This window comes from Gopherus evgoodei, chromosome 5, assembly GCF_007399415.2.
Source record: "Gopherus evgoodei ecotype Sinaloan lineage chromosome 5, rGopEvg1_v1.p, whole genome shotgun sequence".
Lineage (NCBI taxonomy): Eukaryota > Metazoa > Chordata > Testudines > Testudinidae > Gopherus > Gopherus evgoodei.
This window is the reverse complement of record NC_044326.1, coordinates 62,124,562-62,146,599: the sequence shown is the minus strand read 5'-3', so window position 1 is coordinate 62,146,599 and position 22,038 is coordinate 62,124,562. Positions and strand designations below refer to the sequence as shown.

Here is a 22,038-nt window from a genome sequence, read left to right as displayed (position 1 = left end):
AGTCTGACCTGTAACAGTTGTCTTTTGTATGTTCTGACAGACATCTTTAACAATTTGGGTTAGAAAAATATTTTTAATACATTAATAGTAGGGCTGTCTTTTAATCGCAGTTAACATCTTCAATTAACTGAAAGCAAAATTAACACATTTTTTTTAACATGTTAATTGCATACCTGTGGGCTCGGTGGGAGGCATCGATCGGGGGGAGAAGGGACTGAAGCCCCAGCCCGCAGCTCAGGAGGAGGCATGGTGGGGGTTGAAGCCCTAGCCTACAGTTTCAGAGGCGGCGGGGGGCTGGAGCAGCCCCAGCCTGCAGCTTCCTGGGCAGCGGGGGATGGGTGGGATGGAGCGGAGCAGCTCCAGCCCACGACTTCCTGGGTGGCGGGGGGGCTGGATCCCTGTGCCCCAAACCCTTAGGTTTGGACTGAAGCCCTGAGTCCTGAGAGTGACCGAAGCCCTGAACTCCATGCCCCAAGGGGGGCTGACGCCCCGCAGCTCCCAGCCCTGACTCTATATTTGAAAATATAGAAATTCCAAACAATATTTAAATAATGATATTCTAATATTGCTTAACAGTGTGATTAAAACTGCGATTAATCATGATTAATTTTTTAATTGTGTGATTAATCACAATTAATTTTTAATCGCATGATTAATCATGATTAATTTTTAATTGCTTGACAGCCCTAATTAATAGTATTTTAATATAAGCTTCAAAATCTTTAGTTGCAGTTTAGATGCCTTTTAAAATTTAATGTAGAAACAGTATGGAAATTGATAATGTTAATGCTTTAGCAAATATATTCAGTGCACATGCTGGCTCTGATTACCTCATTGAGGGATTTTCCCCCAGAGCTGTAGAAACTTGGCCCTGCAGTGTTTCCATTATATTGTCATCTGAGTACATCTGCAGAGGTGTATTAAACTGAGCATGTACAATCTTGACACCAGGAAGTTCCATTTCCAAGGGAATGTTAGGGGCCATCTTAGCTGCAGCTTTCAAGTCAGTAGGGCAGATAGTGCTAACAGAAGAGGGGGTACTACGTCCACTGCCACCATCAATACCGGAAGGAGTACTGCCTCCACTGTGTTAATAGCCAGTTTACAGAAAGGTGTGCAACACATACCCAAAATAAAGACAAAATAAACAAGTGTAGAGATGTTAACATAACTATAAAGAAAGAGATGAAATCTATCAAATATAGAAATGCAAAAGTATGTTTAATCTAGTCAACTTTGCTTCCTTAATTCCCACCCCCCCAAAAAACCCCACAACACCTACAAACAAAATCCAAGAACAATCAATTAAAACCTCTGAATCTGTGAAAGCCTGGTGTATAAAATATATTTTCCCCTGTCACTGACATGAAACATAACTTTCTGAAAGTTCAGAGTACTTGGAAAATAATATTACTTTGTATTTTTAACATTGTGCCTTTTGCAGAGGATTAATGAAGCCTCAGCACACCCCTCTGAACTAGGTAAGCATTACTCCAGCCTCACAATGGGAAGTGGAGGAATTGAGAGGTTAAGTGACTTGCTCAAGATCACACAGTCAGTGACAGACCCAGAAATTAGAACCCAAACTCTTCCTTCCAGTCTGTGACCTAAACGCTACATTACATTTCCTCACTTGAAAGGGTTATCTATAAAGAAAACTTAAAATAACGTATGTGACCTTTTTAGATTGTTCTTAATACTAACCTAAAGTATGTATTACACCTTTAAACTTATTTCAACAATACATTTATTTAATACATATTTTTTCCATATATTTTGTTGAAAAGTTAAAACTGTTAAAAAAAAAACTGGACATACTTTTGCCATTCTAAATTATAACAATTCCAAGCAGAATGTAAAATGGCCCTTCACAAAAACGGAATAGATTCTCAAAGAATATGAAATGAATCTTGGTCACTGTTACTTTTAAATTTGACCTTATTTTTTATTTAGAATGAAAATAGGATATTAGCTACAACTCCAGTTTTAGAAAAGCTGTAAAGCCTCTGGGCATTAATATGGGCAAAACCTCAGGAAAATGATTAGCTGAGTAACGTAGTGAATATTATATCAAAATGTTTCTTTTCAGTGTCACTGATTTTACCATTCTTCCCATAGCACTTGGGCCCTCTTCAGCCTTAACTGGACTCAGAGGATTTCTTTTTCGAGGGGGCAATTTTTCCAGGAACAATGCATAATCCAGGCCTTCCACAGTCATCTGAGACCACTTCTTTCTCAGGGCCACAGTCACATATATATGGTAATCAAACTCTTGGGATAGACTGTGATTCAATCTGCTTCCCTCAATTTACATGTTTGTGTACTGATAGGTTCTTTCCTGGCTGACTCCTGAATAAATCAGGGCCAATTTTATATTGCTCTCAGTTTGGAGATACAGTACAGTGCTTGCCTGACAGCTACATTTCAGAACTCTGCCATGGAGAGGAAGAGAGGCTTAAATGACCCAAAATTATTCTCCCTTTAGTTCTTAAGTGGAATTTGTGCAGGACCACATTCTGAAAGTTTAAAGAGAGAAACATTCCTTACCATCAAAGGAAAATTAATTCCAAAAAAGGCAAGTTCCCAAGTATGCTGTCCCAGCATGCCCCAGCCAAAAGCCCATAGAAGGGACCAGTCACACATACACATGCCAGTGCTTAGAAAAATCAGGATCACACTTTAAAAGATTTGGTTCCTGTGGCAGAGCAAGACTTGTTAATGATGAGTTTCAAAAAATGGAATACATTGAGAGAAGGCCAAAAGAAGCATAGCTATTTCTACCAGCAACAAAGAGAGGCAATGCTAAGTTAGTGTAAAGATTTCATACATCTGTTAATTAATTTTGTCAGTATGAAGTCTATTATTGTGCCTAAAATTTCATTTATTGGCCAAATCCTACAGTAAAAACTTGGTTCTTATTTTGGCAAAATTCCTATTGAGAGAGGACTGTAGGAGTTGGCCTTATAACCTGAAGAGAGATTTACAACTGAGATGTAGTATTACTGTATTTAATAAAGGATAATATGAATGTAACCTGTTTTGGGATGTAATCTGCAACAGTTGCTTTGAGAACTTCAACATAAATAAATTAAAATTTCTCTTTTGGCAAACGTGACCTTAGGTACCAAATAAGCAGAATTTGCTTAACATATGTGTTCAGTCCAGAGGGTAAAAAATTAACTGGCAACCAATACTATTGCTGCTACTTTGCAATTGCATAGCACCATTCATCTGAGGCTAATAAATAATACTTGCAATTTGAAGTATACAGAACTTTCCATTGTCAAAGCACTTTACAAATATTAACTAATTAAGACCAGAAAGGTTGATCACCTTTCTTATCAGATTAATCTAATTTCCCATCTGCAATCCTGGAAAATGGTCGTTTGTTTAAATGCGTCCACTGAAAATGACAAGTATCTTTTACAAAGCATTGCTTGATTTAAAAAATGAATTTTCAGAATATACATTATGAAACAATCCTAAATATTCAAGATTATATAGAATGAGAGTGCTTACTGTAAGAAGAATAAATTCAAAAATATATAACCTTTTATAGACAGTGCCAACATTCAACTAAAATGAGAAAAAGGTGATATTAATATAGTTGAACCTTGTAAATTCTCACTGCGATGATCTACAAGTCCAAAATTGTCACAAAAACCAGTTTCACGCCACTTCTCTGCAAAGATTTAATAATAGAGTGTTGTAGTGGGATCACTCGTAGATTGTGACCTGTCCTTTGTGTCAACACAAGGGAGTAAGAGGGCATAAGCTACACTCTGACTCTTCTGTGCCAGTGCTCTGTACTGGCATTTCTTGTGCATGGGAGGAGCAGGCCCCATAGAGTAGAGTTGCTGCATCCCCACCTCCTGCAGGTGAGTGGGAAAGGGTGGAGTGGACAGGGAGTGGGGGGACTGCAGTTAAACTGGCACATTGGGAAGCATACACTACAACAGATCTAGACCTAGTGCTGTTTACTTCTTCTCAACAGCTGTGGGGAGACAGAGGGAGAAAGATGGACTTCCTGTGCCAGAATCTCCCAACTAGGGCCCCCAAAGGGCAGTGCAACAATGTGCTGCCCCTTGCAATGCACTAGATCGTAATCTGATGACATATGCCTCAGATTGTAAACTTTTCAAGGTATGGATCTTGTCCTTTGTATGTGTCTGTGAGATGCGTTAACAGCTGTAGAAATAATAACTAAGAATACACATAATTAAAACTAAACTTAATTTGTCAAAACAAATGAACAACACCCTTAATCTTTTTAATTGTATTGGTTCCCTAACTAGACAGTTCACAAAATTTGATAATCTGTATGTGTCTTCCCGTTATGAATAGGATGTCAGTGAGGTTCTTGCCAACTGCTTTGACATCTCAGACTGCTGTATCAGACTTGAGTTGCTGGAATTATGACACAAATATTTTTTACTTGGAAAATAATGTACAGAACTGAAGCCACTGGTAGTAACAAAACTCCTGTACCAGAAGGCAGCGTCCATAGAAATTGAGCCACTCAAGCCTGTGGGGTCTCCTAGTCTATGTAGCCACAGAGGCTGCCTTTGATCTAGAAGGATACTTTCTCTTCTATTTTGATCAAGTAATATTATTTCAGGCATTATAATGCCCAATTATATGAGAGAGAAGTTAGATTAAAAAAATGGAGCTCATGTGTGTAAGCTCTTCCCTTTTTTGATAGTTTTGCAACTCTGTGGTGCTCAGATTTTTCTTTTATTAAGTCCCTCTGCAGCAGATTGCATTGTGAATAGGTCAGCCTGCTGTAGAGTGATTAAGTGTGGCCTTTGCAATCTACATGGTTCAGAGGATCCTGACAGGTTGGATTAAATTCTTTATTAGCAAGTTTATAAGTCATACGGATAGTGAGACTGAAGAATTTCACAGCTCCATAAACCTGTCAAGGTCAGATCCTGATCTCAATTGTACTGATGTAAATGTGGACCTGGTCCATCAAGTTGAAGAACCTTCATTGGAGCTATTCCAGACTCTCACCAGTGTAACTGACATGAGAATCTGGACCCTCTTCCTTTAGGAAATGGAAGCCTGAGCTCTGCAAAGCATGCATTTTATTTTTTAAAAGCTTTAAAATAAGCTTTAATCGCATAAAATAATTTCAGGTGCATTAATATCACATTTTCATATGAATTGTAAGTATGCATTAAAAAGCCCATGCATCCAACACATCATACAGCTAGAGTTTATAACCTGCTTCGTCCTGAGACTATGAAAGGCTTGGGACGAATATTATGCTTGTGTTCAAAGTAGTTCGTATCCTGTAAAAAAAAGAAAGGATTAAAATAACTTCCTTCAGTTGATGAATGCTTATTACTTGGTAAAATTTGCCTCCACAAAGGTTACAAATTGTTACAAACCAACTATTTTTATGTTGCATACTAGTGGTATTAAAACACACACTTTCTGTTATAGTCAGGAACACAGAAGAGTACAGGGTAGTGTAAGAAAGAAGGATGGTGTGTAGTATCGCAGCCAAACCCAGTGAAGGGGAATTTTTAACTATCTGCATTATCGCTACGTTTGTAGCTGAATGTTCACTCCTGGATGTTAAAAGGAAATTGCTTCATTTATCACCATTTTTGAAAAATATGACAGAAGTTTAGAGTATCGGAAAAGAAAAATAAAACAGCAAGAGCTGGACTTTTGAATGGACAACAAAACAGAGAGTAGTATTGCCACGAAAGACCATGTAATGTAAGTAAATACCAATACTTACTTTTGAGGTGAACTAGGAATTAGACCCCTCAGTTGTCCCTGAAGAGCGTCTTGAATATTGCCAGATGAATACAGCCCAATTGGAGAATTATAGGAGGAACTCACTACCTGTCTTTTGTCATCAATGTTTCCTGCTGCAACAAAAGGCTGGGCCCTTCTGTTATGAGCTGTACCAATAGGCTTGAATTCCTGTACGTAATAGGCAGACAAAATACACAAAGCTACAGTGCACACTGAAGCTAATAACAAGCAAAACTGACAACACTGGAATTTGTTAATCTCATCTTTAACAATGGTTGTTAATCTCATCTTTCTCCACTGGAATTTAAAGACTTGATTAAGTAAACCCAAAGGTTACACAGACATTCTGTGTTTATCCATTAAACTTTCATGCGCTGTGTAATCCATGTATATTCAAATATTATTTGTATGCCTTGTGAAGACAAATAGAATGAGTGGTATGTTTGCAAATATATGTAAAAACTTCAGTAATTTAGTAATTGGTATAAGGGTTGCATATAATCATATACACTTAAAAAGTATTCTTCTCTTTTTTTTCACTGTTTGCTTTATGAATTTTGTCTATAGTCAGCTTAATTGTTTATCTTAATTGTTAGCTAGTCCCTGTCCTCTGTTTGTGTGTGTTTGTCACACAGCAATAGGGGAGATAAACACATTTTAAAATAGAGAAATGAGATTGTAAAGCCAAAAAATTTGGCAGTGGACCACTGGGGAAGGCATAGCTGCTGAAATTATTTTTAACTGAAATAGACTAGATTTCATTTCTAGGTAAGAGGTCAATGTCAGAGCTTCTATTAGCCCTTAAAAAAGAAAAATCATAGATACATAGCGTGCCTACCAGAAGATGCAAACAGGAAAAAGCAGTTCTATTAAAAGAGAAAGTTAAGAAATAATGAACGGAAGAAGACTACAAAAATTGCACATAGGTAAATCAATATAGAGAAGTTCATTTGCAGTTTTGTGTTGCTGTACATTGTGAAGGGGATACAATGTAAAAATGTATTATTAATTTGATATTATCTTTTACTATAATTGAGAATCATTTCTAATTTATGTAATGTATTCACAATATTGGAAATTGATTCAATTCCCTCATATACATTTAGGTCACAATAAGCAAATATTAAAAAACCCTAAAAATTGTCATTTCATCTAATTTTTAATTGTTGACAAATGAACAGAAGACATGTGACATCATAATAGCATGTTCACAATGTTACAATGGTCAAAAGTGTGTTTGCATTGTTGCAATTAGTTAGACCCAAATTCCCTTTTCTAGGAAAATCATAATGTGCACAAAATGTCAATGACAAAACATAACAGCAGCTTGTTAAAACAGTCCAGCTCTTGTGTTTATCATACTTAAAACTAGGAAAGTTGTTCCTTTATACCAGAAATTTAGTAAGATCCAAGAGCATTCAAAGTCAAAACAAGAATAAGAAGGAATTACAATATTTAATGATGTTGTTATAGCTACTAGACGACCTTCTAATCAGTACAGGGCTAAGTCATTTTCATGACTGTGTTCATGTCAGAAACAGGGAAGGTGGCTCAAGCAGTTTACATATATGAACAGTGCTCATAGAATGAGTTCAGGACTGGGGCCACATATTAATTAATAATATATTATTATTCATGTTGTATACTTTAATAAAAAGTACATTATTGTTTATGTTTTGGAGATGTCCTAACACTGAAAAACCTTTAGTTTAACTCATAGCACGATGTTGGGAGATGTAAATTGGTGTCAAATGAAGGCGTGGGAAGGGCAGAGATTCATATTTTAGCATAATTATCATGCTTTAAAACTTGATTGCAATTACTAATACATTCTGATCATATATATGATAGTGATTATTGGATTCTTTTTCTGGTTTTGTTTAGATTTCTACCCTTAGTTATATAATAATAAAATTAACCCTGTAAGGAAAGTATAACATCTTTCCTATTCAAAAATCAAATCACACTGAACACCATATTTAAAATGACAGGAAATCCACAAAGTAAGGCATAAGTAAATTATAATTAAAAAAAACCTACTGTAAGAAAAACAAACACAGTCATTTTAGCTGAGGTTAAAAAAGGGAAAAGGAGAAAGAAAATTGTATGATATACAGCACTGTTTCACACTGCTAGTAGAACATAAAAGAACAAACCAAAAGAAGTGTTTATTATGAAAGCAACAGGCATTAGCCATTTTAGACAGACTTATTTTCTCTGACTGTTTAAGTTAGTGGAGATCCTTATGTTCTAAATTGCTTTGTTACATAACACTGTGTTTGGCTGTGTTACTAATACTAATAAAATGGTCTATTCACAATATTTATCCATCATATTTACATCATATTTCAATAGAAATGAAAAAGCTGGCTATTTTCTATCAGAAACAACCAAGGTGGCCGTCAGGAATAGTTCTCAAGCAGCATTTCCTATTGTTAAGTAATATTTCTGCCACAGGCTTCACTGTTTGCCCCTGCCTGCAGTTCTTCCTGGGGTAGGAGGAGAAAGTGTGCTCACCACAACTTGCAGTAAGTCCTTGTCCAGCTGGCTAAAAGAAATGAGGTGGTTCCAACTGGCTGAAAAGAAATGAGGGCTCTCTCTGCAACTAGTAGCAGAGGTGGAAGAAGGGAGAATGCCTACCTGCACAGAGTGATAAGAAGCAGGAAACAGCTGAACCAGGTTGTGAAAGAGGCATCGGCCTTCCAGCTGACCAAAAAGGGGGTTGGTGTTTATACCTTGTGCAGTCTCAGTGAGGCCCTCTTTCACCTTTATTGGGCTGGCAACACCCACCCTCGCATCCTTAGATTCTGAAAAAGGACTGGATTCTTTCATGATCCACTGTGGGCATCACACTAGCCCTTTTTCCTTGGGGGCTTTTCTTTCACCACCAGATTGGCTGATATGGGGAAGGTTTTTTTCACCTTCCCCACAGCAAGGTTAGGGTCTGTCAGGGTGAGGCAGTGGGGTTAGGTTATAAAGTCATAACTCAGTAAGTAGAACTCGTGGCAGATGTCCAGTGGAGGTACTCATTATGAAAGGGATATGGTTATGAGATAAAATTGATTGGAATAGGATGTACAAAAAAGCATTCTTTAGGGAGCTGAGGAAGGGTGGGGGTGTGTGTTCATGGCTCCTATGTCTCATATGGCAGGGTGCCAACCCCCTTTTTGTAGCCTCTGGATGGTGGGGTCCAGGTGTGTGATTATGTGAAAATGATTAAGGGAAGGATGATGACCTGCACTGTAAAATATATTGCCGGGTATTCCCAGATATTTTAGGTGAATAAAGTTGTGGCCTAATTACACCACATCCATTGCCTCCATTGTTTCTTTCTACTGTGGCTGAACAGTGTGTGTGTGTGTGAGGAGGGAGAGGGGCAGTATAAGAGCCTATGAATCTTCTAAACTCTGTGAGACTACTTAGCCTAGGGGTAGGTAACCTATGGCACGCATGCCAAAGGTGGCACACAAGCTGATTTTCAGTGGCACTCACACTGCCGAGGTCCTGGCCACCGGTCCTGGGGGCTCTGCATTTTAATTTTAAATGAAGCTTCTTAAACATTTTTAAAATCTTATTTACTTTACATACAACAATAGTTTAGTTATATATTATAGACTTATAGAAAGAGACCTTCTAAAAATGTTAAAATGTATTACTGGCACACGAAGCCTGCAATTAGAGTGAATAAATGAAGACTCGGCACACCACTTCTGAAAGGTTGCCAACCCCTGACTTAGCTTATTTCTTTCTTATGCTAAAGGTTCCTAGTTGAAGTTCCATGATTGGAACTAGGTGAATTATTTTTAGTTTTTTTAATTTTTATATGGCCTCCTGTGAGCTTCTGGAGAATGGCTGTGCATCTGCTGAAATTTAAATTAAACTGAACTCTCTGCTAGCATGCTGGAGCAGGAAATCACTTATGTGTTTTATATCTTTTGTTATTTGTAACTGTAATTTTAGAACTCTCAAACAGAAGTAATACATTTCTCAAAGTCATTGATTGTCATGTAGATTTTTCCTCAGGCACGCGTGAATCTTTGTATTATAATTTATGTACTGTTTAATGTTCAGTTTTTAAAAAGAGTAATTCTTGATTTTTTTAATGTTTATGATACTTTACTTACTGTAGTAAACATTAACTTTATATTAACAAAGGTTTCTGTCTGGCAGAGAGTCAAAAACTGTGGCTGGATTTTGAAAAGGGTCCTGTGTTTACCACAACTATGACCTTTGCAATAAGTTCAAGAGAGACTTAAGAACAGGAAATGCTTTTAATAGAACTTGATGATTTCCTGCTTTTGCAGGCCAACTCATGGATGTACAAGCTTTTTAATGTAGTGGATTTTGAGTTTAAAGGAAAATACAGTGCTTTGGGATTTTTTCACTAATCTTTGCATTTAAGACCTTTATTTAATTCAAGCATTGTATCCATCTTTCTCTCAGTTTTCAACAACCTTTAATCAATGTGACTTAAACCAGCATTTATTATAAATGCACTATAATTCACCAGCTCAGGCTAAGATATGAGGTACATTAAGAATTTTTCCACTATATTTCTTTTAGTAACAGAATTTATATGGCAGTCTTCGGGTGTTGTGTTTAAATATGCAGTAAAATCTCCTTTAATTTAAAGTTTCACCTATTTCAGAAACAGAATTAATAATGTCATATTTGTGCAGAGTAGATCAGTATGATGGATGATCTAGATCAGTGGTGGGCAACCTGTGGACTGCATGTGGCCCATGGGCTGACAGTTGCCCAGCACTGCTCTAGAATGATAGTACTGGATTTCAAATGTAAATACTCCCGTAAATGGTTCATCATATTTGCTTACAAGCTCAGCTACTTTTCTGAAGACCTATTTGTTGCTGACTATATATAAACTTTTATTATTTCCCTTTTAATGGAAGAAGTAGACATGTAAATGAATGTTGACTGTTTAGTATAGCACTGTGGTTTTCAAACTTCTTTCAATTGTGAGCCCCTTAATAATTTTGAATGGAGGTGCAGACCCCTTTGGAAATATTAGATACAGTCTGAGGACTCCCAGGGATCTGCGGACCACAGTTTGAAAACCACTGTTCTATGAGAATGACAACATTTCGTGGACTCCTTGGACATAGTCCGTGCATCCCCAGGGATCCATGGACCACAGGTTGAAAACCACTGCTATAGCAGAAGCAGTTTTTCTGATGACAGTAATGGAGATAGCTTTTCAATAACTTGTTGCCAAATAGTACTTAACTGTTCAACTACATTATGTGTTTTTAAAAAAACTGTCTCCTTTAGGCATAGAATTATAATGGTGTAGGCTTATTGTCACTCAGATTTTTGTTTTCTACAGCTTTTTCTACTTGGAGGAAACCCTGACATTACAAAAGCCTTTTCTCCTGTGTATGTCGTAGATACCCCACAAAACTATGCATTTAAAATGGTTTGCATTTAATACTATACTATTTTTGCTGAAATACATTGTACTAGTTAATACAAAGTTTTGTAGAATATTTGGAAAAAATAGGTAGAATTGGAACATTGAGATTATATTTATGTTTAAAAGCCTGTCAGAGCAGGATTGAATCACTTATTTCATGGTATTCACTGGGATGGAGTCTGTTCTTAAATTTATTGTGGAATAGAGAGTCATGATAATCAATCATGGAATAATATATTGAAATATTTGTTTTGATGCTGTCCTGCCAGCACAATAATAATCTTTTTTCAGCTAAGATTGAAATAATACTATTTATGTACTAAAGCTAGAGAATATATGGCAAATGGAACAAAGCACTATGAACCACATGCTGAAATCTATCGTCTGCAGCCTCCAGAGCTGCAGTTAAAGTGGATAGTTATAGATTGATCAGTGGACCTGGACATCCCTCCCACATGCAGATCTGTACAAGGACTTCTATATAAGTTCTAGGCAGGGGAGAACTCATACTGATTTAATTTACCTTGCTCGTGTGCAAAGATAAGGACTTTACCTTTCTTAGTTACAGATAGAATACTCCAGTTTATGACTAATCCATTTGATGGCTGTCTGAATAGTTTAGTCTTCCACAAATTCAGAATTCGCAATTTTCTAAACCTTTGTGGCTATGTGTGGTGCCACAATTGTTTATTGAGTTAAAGATACAGAACCTTACTGGACCACCCTGTTCAACTAACTGTCATGTCACAAAGACTGCTATGGTATTATAACTGAATAATTTTTATATATGACATTTAGTCCCATCTGAAGAAATTAAAAATATGATGGATGAAATATCAAAAAGAGATACAGCAATTTAAACAACATTAGTATCAAAGGAGATATTTTCTTTCCATAATAAAACTACAGTGAAGTGTAAAGTTTTGAGAGAACGTTTGAGACACTCTGCACTTTTTCCACAAGATAATTTTAGGTTTAATTTAAATGTAAATGTGAAATTTAAAATGTCAATAATTTAAAATTATGTCCATGTATTTAATACATTTTATGATTTATATCAAGTTAAGTAGACAGTGGAGGAAATGTGCTATAAAGTATTATAATGACAATGAATGAGACAATTTAGAATGTGAAAAGCTATATTGAAGTATGTTGGTGATTTATAAAACTTCTTACCTGTGGATCAGCTTCCAAATTTATTTTAAAGGGATGAGCCTTGCCATCGTCTGAAACTTGTGGAGACCATAATCTACTTTCCGCCCTTTTAATAAGAGAAAAAAATCCTTCCCATAAACATGGCACATATACATGAAATATATACACTGCAAACTTAAAATCTGAAGTTTGTTCAAAAATCCTTTTGAATGTTTTAACATATAAAATTCTTTTAATGACTTGGACAGAATCTTGTGTTGTTTTTGTGAATTTGCTAGTCAGAAAACTTACTTTGTAAGTTATACATGAACATACACTATACTAAAGATTATATATGGCTGTATAATAGTTTCTTCTTGAGTTCAGGTTTCAGAGGGGTAGCCATGTTAGTCTGTATCAGCAAAAACAATGAGGAGTCCTTGTGGCACCTTAGAGGCTAACAAATTTATTTCAACATAAGCTTTTATAGGCTATAACCCACTTCCTCAGATGCATGGAGTGGAAAATACAGTAAGCAGGTATAAATATACAGCACATGAAAAGATGAGAGTTGCCTTACCGAGTGGGGGGTAAGTGCTAATGAGGTCTGGTCATTGCTAACAAAGCCAATTGAATCGAAAGCTTATGCCCAAATAAATTTGTTAGTCTCCAAGGTGCCACAAGGACTCCTCATTGTTTTTTCTTGAGTTCAGTGATACCAGGAGCAGGCCTTTTGTACCTTTCACCTGAGTTAAGAGAGCCTGAAAAACAACCATGTGAAGTTATTACTATTTCAATCTTTTCAATTGGGAAAATGCAGAGACTAATGGCCTGTTTTTCAAAATTAGATAAGTGCAATTGACATATGTAAAAAGCATAATTTGAGCATGAATTGTTATAGTTTTGTATGCAGATTGGGTAATTGTACAAATGATCTTTTGCATCCTATTCGGCATGCATAATAGTAGTAATTATGTGTGTAAATTTAGAATTTTTCCATGCTTAATTACACATATCTTACTCTGAAAATCAGGCCCTAACACTGACATACATCAAGTCAGTGAGAGAGCCTTAAATAAAATGTAGATTCTCTAACTCCCAAACCTGTGCTGTAGCCACAGTGCTCTCTCCAATAAACATGTTTCTTAACATGAAAAGGAGAACTACAGTAATATGGTCGGCATATTTTAAAATTTATCTCTGTGGCAATGTAATAACTGAGTTAAATTTTCATCTGTGGCTCATATATTTAAAACACTGATAAATTATGGATTGAGTTTACAGCTGCCCCATGCACAGAATTTTCATCGACCTTAGTAGAAATGTTGTGAGAACTACAGCTGCAGATTCAGCCCCAGAAAACATAATTTTATGAAGCACCTTGCACTCATGTGATCCCAAAGCATTGCGTAAAGGAATGAGTCATTTCTTATTATGCTATCTGTTTATTTTAGACCTTGATTCAGGAAAACACTTAAGCATTCACTTAACTTATAAATATGTGCTTAAGTTCATGTTGACTTCAAATTTTAAAGGTAAACACACACTTAAATGCCATCCTCAGTAGGGATGCTTTCCTGAATTGAGGCTTTAAACCATGATTCTGCAACTAGTTTTGCATGTGTTTAACTTTACTACCATCTGTAGTCCCATTGATGTGAATGGTACTACTCATGTTAGTAATGTTAAGTATGTGCATAAGTGTTTGCAGAATTGGGGCCTTAGATTGTAATGGCCTGATCCTGTGAGATGCTGTTCCCATTGAAGAAGAGGTGGTCAGCATCTTACAAATTGGACCCCTGGTCTCGTGTATGTCTGCAAAGTTCCATGCTCATTAGTGGTGCTACAAAAATAATACTGATAGTGCAAGATTTATAGACATGATCCACAGCCCATTTAAATCAATAGAAAGAAAGTGTAAAAACCCTTATGAATTCAGAAATATCATACACAGAATCTTAGATGCTGGTATCTGTCTAATTAAGAAATGGAATACTATCAATTAGATCATTCCTTATTCTTTTTGAAAGGATCCATGGAATATGTAATGTCTACCTAGACAGTCATTGGATAAGAGGAAAAAAGACCTCAGTTTCTTAATGTCTCCTCCAAAAGTAAATATGATGTTGTGGGCCATACATATAATGAAATACCTCTCAATTTTGAGACAAAGTTGATGTGATGCTGCTTTAATTCTCTCCTGTGCATCATTATGAGTCATGTTCTCTGTACCATAGCCATCAATAGCTAGAATGACATCACCAGGACTTAAATTGGCTGCTGAAGCCTTGCTTCCTGGAGTAATCTAAAAGATATAAGAAAAACATAACTTATTTTTTACTAATTTTTTTTAATTAAAGCATATCTGTGAATCTCTCTAAATAACAGTAATAGTAATTTTCACTTTTTGAATACTCTGTGTTTTCTAATACTTTACCAGGTTTGAGACTAAAATGTAATGTAATCCCAATGTTAAAAACAACATTTACAGCAAGAATATCTATGCTTTCTCAGAAACAAGCAAAAAAGAGTGCACACTTGGTCTCTAATTGTTCACTTCTCCTAATTAATTCTACCTGTTGTCTTTACAGCTAAGCTGTCACCGCTTGGTTTTGAAAAGAAAATAAGGAAATATTTTTTTTTATATACATTTCCTAAAAAAAAAATCCAGCTGCATGTAGAAACGTTTTCAGGTTTTATCTGTTTTCCTCTGCATCCCCTTTGTTTTTTTCCTTTATTTTTTATGTGCAGCTGTTATATTTTTCTTTGCTTTTTATAATGCTTTTTCTGTGTAAAATGGTTTAAATATTTATCAATCTAATAAAATATTAATCTAGACAGAATATTTGCAAATTTGCAAACAGGAAAGGCTGGCAGCTATAATTATGACCTAAAAAAGGCCATCTCTCACAAATTCTGGATGTCGTCCCTGCCTGTGAATATGAGATTTTACACACTTCTAAATTGACACTATATTTCTATACAGGCCCTCTAATTTTCAAGAAAAATATTATGGTGACATTTAAAATCCAACCAGATATACCATTTTACACCAAACCAGCATTTCATTTCAACAGATTTGTTAATTCACAGCCTTTGAAGGACAAGATTGTACCTTTCAGACACTGACCATCATTGAGGTTGAAGCAGAGCTACCCCGCTATCCTTACCAAAAGATCATTCTCAACTGCTGGGAAAGAGAAAAACCAGCTTTTAATGGGAGAAGAACAATTTGTTCCTCCTGTTGGCCCTTTTCAACCCGAGCAGCTAGTCAAAGTTTGGGTCATTTGGGATGTTCTAATTGGAAATAGAAATTGATGGAGTCTGGTATTTTCTTTAATGCAATCTTGTTTATTAACAAGGAATGTACAAAATCCTGTGTCTCTCAATCAGGGACGGCTCTAGACATTTTGCCACCCCAAGCACGGCGGCATGCCGCGGGGGGCGCTCTGCCGGTTGCTGGTCCCGCGGCTCCGATGGACCTCCCGCAGGCGTGCCTGCGGAGGGTCCGCTGGTCTCGCGGCTCCTCCGAAGCCGCGGGACCAGCGGACCCTCCACAGGCATGCTGCCGAAGGCACCCTGCCTGCCGCCCTCTCAGCGACCGGCAGAGTGCCCCCCGCGGCGTGCCGCCCCAAGCACGCGCTTGGCATGCTGGGGCCTGGAGCCGCCCATGCTCTCAATGCAGAAGGAACCAAGAAGAAACGGAGCATTTCTTAGCTTACAGCCCCAAGCCTCTTTAGCTAAAAACAGACCCAAAAACCCACTCTCTAGTTTTTTTCCAGGATCACATTGGGTACATCTACCCTGAAAAAAAATGAAAAAACAACCATGGCAGCGAGTCTCAGAGCCTGGGTCAACTGACTCAGGCTCATGCTGCAGGGCTAAAAATAGCTCTGAAGATGTTCCTGCTCAGACTGGAGCCTGGGCTCTGATACTTGCCACCCTCACTGCGTTTCAGAGCCCGGGCTCCAGCCTGAACAAGAATGTCTACACTGCTATTTTTAGCTCTGTAGTGTGAGCCCAAGTCAGTTGACCCAGGCTCTGAGACTTGCTGCTGCAGTCTAGACATGCTTATTGTGCTTAAAGGCTCCTGCTTGGCTTTCTTGCCTCTCCTCCTCTCTCCCTTGTTGTCTGGCCTCTGTTTCTGTGTATTTTCACACCCTTACACACAGCTGGTCACAATACCCAGTTGAACCCTTCACTCACACAATGCTAGTTTCTGAGCAGACTCTCTTAGGTTTTGTTTTAGCTGTGGCCCCTTAATATCTTAAATGGAGGACTTGTTCATACATCAGTTTGAATTAATTTTTAACTCAGTCCATAATAAGGTTTCATCTACAATAACACCCCCCACTCACCTCAGCCTTGTCTGTCATCCCAATGAGGCCTAAAATGACGATAGCCAATTACCCCATCCTAAACAGAAAGAAATTATTTAACATATTGCTACTGATACAAGCTTATCTATTTACTTTTCTACAGTATCTTTCTGTCAGGATAGTTTCACATCACCTTTCAGTCAGCCGCTAAGGAATGCCTAGTGTTTCTGCTGATGTTGCTGGCTGAAGCAGACCCTGCCTGTTCTATCTGAATGGGGAATTCATCTCTGTAACAACTTTTCTAGCCTCAACTCCCACAGCTACATTCTCAGATTTGAGGGGGAGGTGGTCAGGCAGGCAAGCTGAAATTCTGTCCATCAAACTGTAAGAACTAGCCTTCTAGTGTCCAATATGAAAGGGGATTTGAAACATGGATAGGCCAAGACAGGAACAGTCACAAAAGCTTTTTTCAGTGTGCTGATCACTTTCCCTTTTTTTCTATTTGCTGCTTGTCGGAAACATTCAGCAAACAAACTGAGATCAGTTTTTATTTCAGGTTCAGAAGAGCTTTAGCAGCTAATGATGCCCTGAGACCCTGGGTCTCAAAACAGATTTCAGCCACTCTCTCTCTTTCCTTTGTTGGAAGCATGTAGCTGTTATAACGCCCCCTGGAGCAGGACAATTTTTCCAGTGCAAACCAATTACCTACAAGTCATTTATCTCACCTGGGCCATATCTTTAAAGGGAATTTCACAGACTGAATTTGTAAGACACCTTTCCTGACACTGGTTACACAGTTATTAGCCAAGTATCAGAGGGATAGCTATGTTAGTATCCACAGAAACAATGAGGAGTCTGGTGGCACCTTAAAGACCAACAGATCTATTTGGGCATAAGCTTTCACGGGTAAAAAACCCCACTTCTTTAGATGCATGAGTGAAAATTAGAAGTACAGGCATAAATATATTGGCACATGAAGAGAAGAGAGTTACCTTACAAGTGGAGAGCCAGTGCTGACAAGGCCAATTCAGTCAGGGTGGATATAGTCCTCTCCCAATAACTGATGAGGAGGTGTCAATACCAAGAGAGGGAAAATTGCTTTTGTAGTGAACCAGCCACTCCCAGTCCCTATTCAAGCCCAAATTAATGGTGTTAAGTTTGAAAATGAATTGTAGCGGTGCAGTTTCTCTTTAAAGTCTGTTTTTGAAGTGTTTTTTGTTGAAGAATGGCTACTTTTAAATCTGTTATTGAATGTCCAGGGAGATTGAAGTGTTCTCCTTCTGGCTTTTGTATGTTACCATACCTGATGTCTAATTTGTGTCCATTTATCCTTTTACGTAGAGACTGTCCAGTTTGGCCAGAGTACATGGTAGAGGGGCATTGCTGGCACATGATGGCATATATCACATTTGCAGATGTGCAGGTGAATGAGCCCCTGATGGTGTGGCTCGTGTGATTGGGTCCTCTGATGGTGACACTAGAGTAGACATGGGGACAGAGTAGGCAATGGGGTTTGTTACAGGGTTTGGTTCCTGCGTTAATGTGTTATTAACCATACTCCCATTATTGTTGTTTGACTGCCAAGATCTAAACAAAATCTGTGGGGTTGATCCTTGTATCTCTCCTAACCATTGCCCCTTCAGGTTGATGTTCCTTCATTTCCTGAACTGGGGAAGGGGCTTTCACTAGACACTTGCAAGAGTCTCTCTCGACCTATCTTAGATTGATAACAATCCTTTCTGTGGCCAATTTTGTCACAGTACCAATGTTTAACTGAACTGTTTCCTTTAATTTTTGCATTATTGCCAATTTGCATTGTTTTACACATCAAATTTATCAGTTTTTCTTCTTATTCAATATGGTCCTGAACCAGATTAGAATCTCTTCTTTCATCATACATATGGAACCACAGAACTGTATTTACAGGGCTCATGGTGATCAAGATTCCATCTTCTACACTAGCAGCTACATTCTGTTCTGGACACTGTTACAAGAAAAGATTCAAGTTCTGTGGACAATTGGATTCCTTTTGCTGATTTTGATCTGCAATTCCAAGTCCAGCTGAGCATTTATAAATTGGTCCATTGTCAGTTTAGCGTTGAGCGCCTTGATGGTACCTGACGACGCTCAGAACATAAGTCTTTGCAGGTTCTCTGCCAGCTCGTGGAATTTTTTCATTCCTTCTACTTCTAGCTCTAGCCTCTTAGCTGTAACTTGGCCACATCAGATTGATGGCTAACTCCAAACTGCATATCAAGGGCTTGTACCAGGTCTGGCTAATTCAGTTTTTTTTTTCTGTGGGTAAGTTCTATAGCACAATTAGAGCTGGACCACCCAAGTTGGCTGATAGTAATCCCCCTTTCTGTGTCTCCTCCCAGTCATTCATTTGAGCTATAATGTTGAACTGAGCCAAATGAGCCTCCCAGCAGAGATGACCCGTGCTTGTTGATAGTGGGGAAGGGAGGAAGGCAGAGTGAGGGCAACCAGCTTCAGCAGTGTTACTGAGCATGTTCAGTCCATGTGAGCATACTCTATATAAGCCAACCAGCAAATCTTGAGGGGGGGCATGTGACCCCGCATGCCCTTCCATGCGTCACCTCTGCCAGAAAGTTTTTTCATTATTTGAGCTGGCACAAACCGACTTGTCCCCTCTGAGCCTCTGTGGGTTACAAATGGGGCAGAAAATTGTTGTAAATGTCTGGTATTACTCTAGTCCTCTGGCTGGCTCAGTTCCTCATCCAGCCAGCTATCTTCCACTGTGGTCTGTGACCCTTTGATTTCCTTCTGGATCTGAATTTTCAACTCAAGTCCATGCTGCACCTCATCTCAGCAAGTTCCATATTGGCCAAAGTCTGTTTGGTTTCCACTGCTTCATGGAAAAACTTTAGTCAGATTGTAGTTCACCTCATCAATCTGTTTTACCATTCTAGCCCGGGTGTGTTGCCACTGGGTTCCCAGTCTGTCCAAGTGTATTTTAGTTGCACCTCCATACAACAAACTCATCTCAACATGCAAATTCTCTCTGAGCCCTTTCTGGGAAACCTCTAGCTCTTGTTTTAGATCTTGTTTTAAGTCTTGTCTTAATTACTTTTTCGAAGTCTCCAGCTCCTATTTGAGGTCTTGTTTTAAATCTTGCTGGCCATTTTTGATTTCTGCAAGAATCTCCATTATTTGTTGCATCTTGGTTCAACAGGAATACCACCAGCTCACAATCTCTCTACTTGGAAACTGGATCACACTGCTGACACCAGTGTTACCACTTTTTGGCCTGAGCTGCTTCCTAAAAATTCAGTGTCTAGTAGGTTGCTCCAGTTCGGAGTAGAAATTGGTGATAGTTGGGAATTTGGTTGATGCAATTTTTCTTATTTACAAAGAACGTACAAAGTCTTGTGACTGTGAATGCAGAAGGAATCAAGAACAAAAAGAGCAGTTTCTTACCTTACTGCCTCTTCAGTCAACACAAGATCCAAAAGATTTCTTTATTTTTTTCCATGATCACATGTGCTTACAGGATCCTTCTTGGGTTTCTCCCCACTCTCCCCCCATTCCCAGTTCTTGTCTGTTCTCAGTTTCTGTGTGTTTTCACACTGTCATGCACCTGTATGAATGTGACCCTTCTGCCCACATGGTACTAGTTTCTGGGCAAATGCTATTAGGCTTTGTTTTCAGCGTGGTCCCTTGACTGTCTCTTACAACAATCTTAAATGGAGGACTTGTTCATAACATTCCCAACAGTATTTTGGCATGGTTTCTTCCATGGTAAAGGAAACATGCTTTAAAACCTGTGGTAGCCAATCAAGAGTTTCTCTAGTGACTAAAAGCAACTATTTGCTGCAAAGATACAGAGACATTGTTTCAACCTGAGACACGGTGTTTTTTAGAAATTCTGTTAGGGTGACACAGGGGAATGCTTAGCTACCACAATTTAGCCCTGTATTAGAAAACTTAGAATCATAGAAGATTAGGGTTGGAAGGGACCTCAGAAGGTCATCTAGTGCAACCCCTGCTCAAAGCAGGACTAATCCCCAGACAGATTTTTACTCCAGTTCTCTAAATGGCCCCCTCAAGGATTGAACTTGCAACCCTGGATTTAGCAGGCCAATGCTCAAACCACTGAGCTATCCATCCCCCCTGTGGCTCTATCATCTGTAACACAGATTTTTCATAGAGCCAGAGAGAGAATGATATGCACCCTTGGACCACCCCACTTCTCCCCACTGCCTTGCCAAGTCCCCATTCATTATTCTTAAGCAGGACCCTGTGTGGAGGCCTCCAGAAGCCAAAAGCAATGAGAGAAAACAAAATGGTGCCAACAAGGGAGACCAGACCTCCCTTCTGCACACAAAGCTGGGAACAGCTGTATATAGTGTGTCCTCTCCATGCACAAACTTACCCAAGGTCACACAAGTCTGTGGCAAAATCAGGATCAGACCCTAAACCCTTAATTTAGGTCCAGTGCCTTAAACATTCCTGCTTTCTGGGTCTTGAAAAATCAAAATAGCTATGCATAAGGATCGTTTTCATGGCAAGTAGTGGTGGGGACAAAGACAAGTTCCTGCAGAATTTAAGCTTTAATTTAAAAATAATTGGTTTCTACCTCTTATGGTTGCAAAGATAACCAAACTTGTCCACATTAAGAGCATTCATTTATTATATATTTTGTACAGCACCTCGTACAAAGGGGTCCAACTTGGCTGTGGCCTATGGACACTACCACAGTATGAATAATAATAATAATTAATAAAATCAATGAATAAGTACCAAAGTGATTCTAGTTTCTCACTCTAATAAGAGCTTTAAATTTAAGTTTTAGATAAATGAAAGAAAGTGCTCCTAATTCAGTACATTTGAAAATGTCTCCTTACAAAATGCATCATCAGCTGTTTTCACGTATAACACTATTTACAGCCAGCCCTGTAAATGAGTTAAACTGATAGGTCTGTAAAGAGTGTTAATACATTTGTCTTGGGGTGAGGCATGATTGTGATAGAGTGATCACAGATTCTTAAATCTGAGGAAAGGACAAGAGCAAAGGCCCAGATTCTGAAAGTTTTCAAATCAGTAGGAGTTAGGTACCTAAAACCTTTGAGAATCTGGGCCAACGTTCTTGCAAATATGAGGGGGGCAAAATATCTGAAAAAACGGTTGTAACAAAACTTTGTATTCTTTTACTAGCCCAAGGTTTTAAATTTAGTGCACAATAGCACGCTTTAAAGCAGATTCCAGTGTTTCCTCTCCCCTTAATATGGTAGAATCCTACCTGGCTGAACAGCCAGTGCTCTACAGGCAGGGCCGGCTCTAGGCACCATTGTTCCAAGCATGTGCTTAGGGCGGCCTTTTTCAAGGGGTGGCATTCCGGCCCTTTTCAAGGGGCGGCACTCC

At 38.3% G+C, this 22,038-nt stretch overlaps 1 protein-coding gene across 3 annotated transcripts in view; it reads right to left on the bottom strand.

Annotated features, from left to right (window-relative positions):
- Window positions 1-22,038, bottom strand: part of PDLIM3 (PDZ and LIM domain 3) — a 42,321-nt gene that overhangs the window by 10,257 nt on the left and 10,026 nt on the right. Inside the window, exons 2-5 of one of the 3 annotated variants that reach the window (XM_030563839.1) lie at window positions 14,491-14,642; window positions 12,380-12,464; window positions 5,227-5,294; window positions 831-1,085 (exon numbers count right to left, since the gene is read on the bottom strand). In XM_030563839.1, the coding sequence (XP_030419699.1) occupies window positions 831-1,085; window positions 5,227-5,294; window positions 12,380-12,464; window positions 14,491-14,642 (560 nt within the window). Of the gene's footprint in view, window positions 1-830; window positions 1,086-5,226; window positions 5,295-5,752; window positions 5,941-12,379; window positions 12,465-14,490; window positions 14,643-22,038 lie in introns of all 3 variants that reach the window. The other 2 variants (XM_030563840.1, XM_030563841.1) reach the window with 2 other exon arrangements.